The following is a 6,049-nucleotide window of genomic DNA, read 5'->3' on the forward strand; positions in this document are numbered from 1 at the left end:
GGGGAGGGGGGGATGGTAGCCTGTGTCCAAATAGAATGTGGCCTGTGATCTTCTGTCTCTAAGTCATCTCTTCTCCTGCTGCAGCGGAGAAGAACCCGAGCCCCAGCCTGTTGCATCTTTGCGGGACGATAGCTCAGCTTGCTTGCGTGGAGCCTTCCCAGTTACAGTCCTGGCTTGTCCGTATGACCACTCCGCCTCCCAAAGACTCCGACCAGGCCGAGATTGTCCAGGAGAACCGACAGCTGCTGCAGCTGCTCACCGCTTACATCGTACGAGAGAACAGGTGAGAGAACCCGACCGGCACAATCTGTCCTTCATCTTGTGCCGGAGGTTTCCTCCGCTCATACTTGTGATGTTTGTTCCTTGCAGCCAAGTTGGAGAAGGTGTGTGCACAGTGCTCCTCAGTACCCTCATCCCCATGGCCACTGAGCTGCTTGCCAATGGTGATGGCACGGGATTCCCAGAGCTGATGGTTGTGATGGCTACCCTGGCAAGTGCTGGACAAGGTGCTGGTCATCTCCAGCTACACTACGCTGCCATGGACTGGCTGGCAAGATGGTGAGTGTATCGGACATTACGCTATATGGCCACAAGTCTGTGGACACCTGACCATTATGAGCTTGCTGGCCATTAATATGGAGTTGCCTTCCTTCGTGTCTACAACATCCTTCATCTTTCTAGGAAGACTTTCCACAATCTTTCCGAGTGTCTGTGGGAATTTGTGTTCATTTGTGAGGTCAGGTACTGATGATGAATGAGCAGACCTGGCTCACAATTGGCATTCCAAAGGTGCTCTGTAGAGTTGAGGTCCGGGCTCTGTGCATGGCACCTGTGCTCCTCCGCACCAAACCGGTCCCACCATGTCTGTATGGAGCTGGCTTTGTACACAGGGGGCAGTCATGGTGGAACAGAAAAGGGTCTTCACCAAACTGTGACCACAAGGTGGGGAGAGCGCAATTGTCTACAATGTCTTTGTATGTTCTAACATGAACAGAACCCTTTACCGGAAACACCCCAACTCATTTTGGGAGGATGACCACATACTTTTGGCTGTATAGCGTTTGTTCTAGATGTAGAATAGGTCCAGAATCGGCCTGTAACCCCTAATATGTTTCTTCCAGCAAGAAGTATCTGTCTCAGAAGAATGTGATTGAAAAGCTGAACAACAATGTCATGCAAGGAAAGGTAAATTACATTGTGTGGGCAGTATTGTATTCTCTTATAGATGTTTTAAGCATTCAGCAGGCTTCAAATATACAGCCAGCCAGTGATGGGGATATATAGGGTTTATTGGGATTAGGAATATATATACTAGGGTTGCACAGATACCAAGTACAGTACTCGGTACGAGTACATGTACCGATACTTTTGAGCTCCAAGACTACACTAGAGAAAAATTCCAAAAGTTAGGAGACAGCTGTCATGTGTAACGTCGCAGTGAGAGCTCCCGGGATTTCTACATCTCTGTTTTAATGTACGATTTTGTTTTTATAAATAAAGTGATGCACAGATACCAGTTTTAAGAGTACGAGTACTGATACGTTTTTGTTTTGTCATGTGACCGTTTTTCTAAAACAATACAGACTGATGATTTCAGGACAGTGGTGGAGTGCCAGAGCCCGGTCCTGGCTGCAACCGCTGCAACCCGGGGAGTTCTTATGAAAATGCCAAGTATCTGCACTGGTACTCGAAAAGTATCTGTGCATCCCTAATAAATAAAAAAAAAATATATATATTCTCAAAAAAGACAAAAACGCAGTATTGCAGTGTGCGATGATACCTTTCTTATTGGACTAACAAAATATATAAAAGACAAGCTTTCGAGAGTGAACCTCTCTCCTTCGGGTCAGAAGCAATACGTATATATGTATACATATAGTGCAATATAAATGGGTAAGCCGTATTAGTCCAGTAGACAAGATGTCAAAAAAGACAACGCAGTATTGCAGTGTGCAATGATACCTTTCTTATATATATAACTTTTTTTTGTTGTTTATTGGATAGAAAGTAAATCTGGATCTGTTGTGTAGTCTTCTGTCTGGCCAGCAGGTGGCACTGTTGTCTTGTCTTCACATTAGTACCGTGATTACTGTTCAGCTGTGCTGTAAGAAGCTGCTAGTTTCCAGGACTCGGTGAGCTGTCAGAGCAGGGATTCCCCCACCTATCAGATGTTGAAGGTTTCCATCAGATAAAGGGAGCCTCAGAGCAAGCTTCTCTCCTGGGCTCGCTCTTTAAATTAAAAAAAAATATGAATTAAATGTGAACCCAACCCTAGTTGCCCTTTAACCAATTGCCGTCCGCCCGTTGTAAAAAAACGGACAGACGGCACTGCAGCATTGGTGGGTTGCCGTATCCGGACGGCATTTTTATTTCTGCTCGCGCGCGCCACCTAGCGGGCGCGCACGGGCAGAAAAGACCCGACCAATGCAAACACCTGTTACCGGGTGTTTCACACATAGACAATCGGCGGCTCCATAGCCCGCCGATCGTCTATATGTGCTCGTTTTTTCAAGCACATATAGACGGCTCCTTGCTGATCTGCCTCCGGGCTGTGAATGCAGAAGTGATGTGTATTACATCACTTCCGCATTCACCTTAGGGTCACCTGGCTGCTATAGCCAGAGAAAAGAAGCTGATGAAGCAGATCTCTGCTTCATCAGCTTCTTTTGGGGTCCCCAGGTGACAGGGGTCCTAGAGACCCCTAATGTCTCCATAAAGAGGACCTGTCAGTGTGCCTTTGCTATTATATAGGGGGATTGTTATCCCCCTATATAATAGCAATAACAATAAGTGCAAAAATATAGATAGATATATAGATATATATATAGATAGATATATAGAGAGATATAATATCTCTCTATCTATCGAGATATAGATCTATCTATCTCTATCTATCTAGATAGATAGAGAGATATAGATATATATTTCGGTAATTTTTCCTTAATATAGTAAAAAATAAAACCCCCAGTGGTGAATAAATACCACCAAAAGAAGGCTCTATCTGTCCCTAAAAAATGGTATAAAATTCATTTCAGTACAGCGCTGCATGACGGAATTAATGTCAGTCAAAGTACCGCAGCGCTGAATACTGAAAAATGGCCTGGATGGGAAGGGGGTTTAACACCGCGGATGTCAACTGGTTAATATCTCTATGTAGCATTGCCAAGGGTTTCATAAAAGCCGCTTTGGGCCCCGTTCACATATAGCGAATTGTCGCGCGATTTCCGCCGCGATATCGCGCATTTTTGCCGCGCGATATCGCGAGAAGTTGCCGGCCAATGTTATTCAATGGAGCTGTCTTAACTCCATGTCGCGCGTCGCTCGTCGCGGTCGCAAGTCGCTTCTACCGGACCCTTTTTTCGGCGGATTTTGCGCGATTTTACTTTTTTTCTATGGAGCCCGACGGGGAAGGTCGCGCTACCGTCGCTGGATCGTCGCCCCGAAAGTCGCGCTATCCCGGCCGTGCGGATCCGCTGCAAAAGGTATGTCGCTATATGTGAACGGGGCCTTAGGCTGCTAAAATAAAAATCTTGCCTTAAGTGATGCCCTTCAGTTTAAATGTGACACGTTATAGCTTATGGTGTATAAGGCTTTAGCAGCCAGGGACCAGAATAGTTAAGGCGATGGCTAGCTTGGCTTCTTTGTTTTGTCCACCCCGGCTGTAGTAAGATGGAAAGATTTGCCATGTAACGTTTCTGTAATCCATTTAGCACGTCACTGTCCTGGAATGCACGTGTCACATTGTCTCCTACCTGGCCGATGTTACCAACGCCTTAAGCCACAGCGCAGGACAGGGCCACTGCCACATGCCGGTGGATGGAGAGGAGCGAGCGATCGAGGTGGACTCAGACTGGGTGGAAGAGCTTGCGGTTGAAGAGGATGATTCGCAGGCTGAAGACTCTGTAAGTTGTCAAATTTGTATGCCGCTCGGCAACACCTAGTTAAACATTTGAGGGTAGGCAGGAACATCTTAACATCCTTGATGGGCAGGAACAAAGACTTTGTAAGTGAGATCTCACCCTGGAATCCCCTATACCCTCAGATAATCGGCCTACCAGATCATAATACTGCAAGGGTTTTTTTTTTTACAGCAAGTTCATGCTTCTGTTGGTGTACGTTAAACCATACTGTTAACTTTTTTTTTGCTCCCTTTTGGTCTGTTAAATGTGCCATTAAAAGTGTTTTTTATCTGTTCAGTTGGAGCAAAAAATACCTCTTCATCTTGCCAGAAATCCAGCGCGCTGGTAACCTCCTGTGCTGCACTCGTATCCATTACATTTTCCCCAGCTGTCTCTATGGAGTGCAGAACATCCTCCCTTCCTATATTATGGAGTTGAGGGTAGGAGATGTTCTGTGATCATGTCAGAGATACAGCATTGTGAGTGTTGTCACCCTAGAACAGGAAGTGTATTACTGGCAGAATCACCAGGTGAAAATAGAAAGTAATAAGACTGAAACATGGAACTGAAAGCAGCCATCACATCTAAGGTCTGTTAAGCGGTAATATATGACATTTTTGATTTCGGGTGTAGGAACACGTAGGGGACCCTTTTACACATTAGTAGTTTGGCGAATAGGGCAGCGTATCTGCAATGTGCATCAATTACATCCTTGGAAAGAGCGGCTTATGACGGGATTTACATTTTCTGTACGATTTCAGGATGAAGATTCTCTGTGTAACAAGCTGTGCACCTTCACCATCACACAGAAAGAGTTCATGAACCAACATTGGTGAGTCTGTATAACAAATATGGCGGAATGGTCTCCACACTGTAACCCCCAATGGTTAGACTTTAGGCCCGGTTCACACCTGGGCGTGATACAGCGCGTTCCTACGCTCTGTAAAACGCTCAACGCGTGAAAACCAATGATTGCCTATGGGCATGGCTCCCACCTGGGCGTACTGGGGCGTATTTGCCGCGCGTATCCATTGGGATACAGCCAGGTAGCCCTCGGAAACGTTTTTTTTTTTTTACCGTGAATCGCGCGTTTTAGGACCCCCACCTGGAGCTCCTCCCACCGGCCCAGCGCTGACTCGCCGCTGCTCTCCCGCACCGAAGGTAAGTGAAGAAAAAACAAAACATAGCGCAGGCATCGGGGCATTTTGACAAGTACGAGTACTCGTCAAAATGCCCTGTTTTTTCCGCCCTCACCCGCAGCGCCCTCAGGCGGCCGCATATTCGATATGCCTAGGTGTGAACCCAGGCTTAGGGCTACAGCATGGATTAGCACTTCGCTTTCATTTCCTTCCTCCTTATCCTCTCCAGACTGAGACCACTGTCCGCACTACTCTTCCTTTGCATTTCTTCCACTCTTCTATCCCTTATTCGGTTACTGTTGCCCTCGTGTGCTCCATCCCCAGTTCTGTACGTATAGATGTTTTCCTGTTCAGCAGGCAATCCATCTACCACAGTCAAGCCTCTTTGATGTAAGACCACACCGGGGACAAGCACACTTCTTTCACAGTTTCAGATTTATTCTGTAGTCCTCAGCTGATCACTAGTACGATGGAGTGTACATGCCGTGACTAGTCGATGTTTATTCCTGGTGTTCTGACACTTTGCTGTCTGTCTGCAGGTATCACTGTCACACCTGTAAGATGGTAGATGGCGTAGGTGTCTGCACCGTCTGTGCCAAGGTCTGCCACAAGGACCACGAGATTTCCTATGCCAAATACGGCTCCTTCTTCTGTGACTGCGGAGCCAAGGAAGATGGCAGCTGCCTGGTGAGTGTTAATTTCTGTGTAGAATTGGGCGAGGAACACCAGGGAATCTGCAAGAACATGCAAGCAGTCTGGCCTTCTGCTGAGAAGGGTATGATGGGACCTTTAGCGCCCGCATTGTGGTAAGTCCTATGGCCCAACCTGCTGCTGGGCTCCATTTTATACTTAAAGGAGAACTATGGGGGTAAGTGTTTTTCCCCATAGTTCTCCTAAGGGTCACAAGAGGACATAAACCAGCGTCCTCCCGTCACCCAAAGTTCAGTATATAGAGAGCTACAGCTCGCGGTATACTGAGACCGCCGCCGCCGGGAAGGATCCCAACACTGT

General features: G+C 46.9%; 1 protein-coding gene across 1 annotated transcript in view; it reads left to right on the forward strand.

The window, feature by feature from the left end:
• Window positions 1–6,049, forward strand: part of UBR4 (ubiquitin protein ligase E3 component n-recognin 4) — a 103,213-nt gene that overhangs the window by 33,601 nt on the left and 63,563 nt on the right. The window contains 6 exon segments of the mRNA XM_018558168.1: window positions 85–283; window positions 370–558; window positions 1,122–1,185; window positions 3,711–3,902; window positions 4,661–4,731; window positions 5,578–5,725. Of these exon segments, the coding sequence (XP_018413670.1) occupies window positions 85–283; window positions 370–558; window positions 1,122–1,185; window positions 3,711–3,902; window positions 4,661–4,731; window positions 5,578–5,725 (863 nt within the window).

Source organism: Nanorana parkeri, unplaced genomic scaffold (genome assembly GCF_000935625.1).
Source record: "Nanorana parkeri isolate BGI_ZX_2015 unplaced genomic scaffold, ASM93562v1 scaffold323, whole genome shotgun sequence".
Lineage (NCBI taxonomy): Eukaryota > Metazoa > Chordata > Amphibia > Anura > Dicroglossidae > Nanorana > Nanorana parkeri.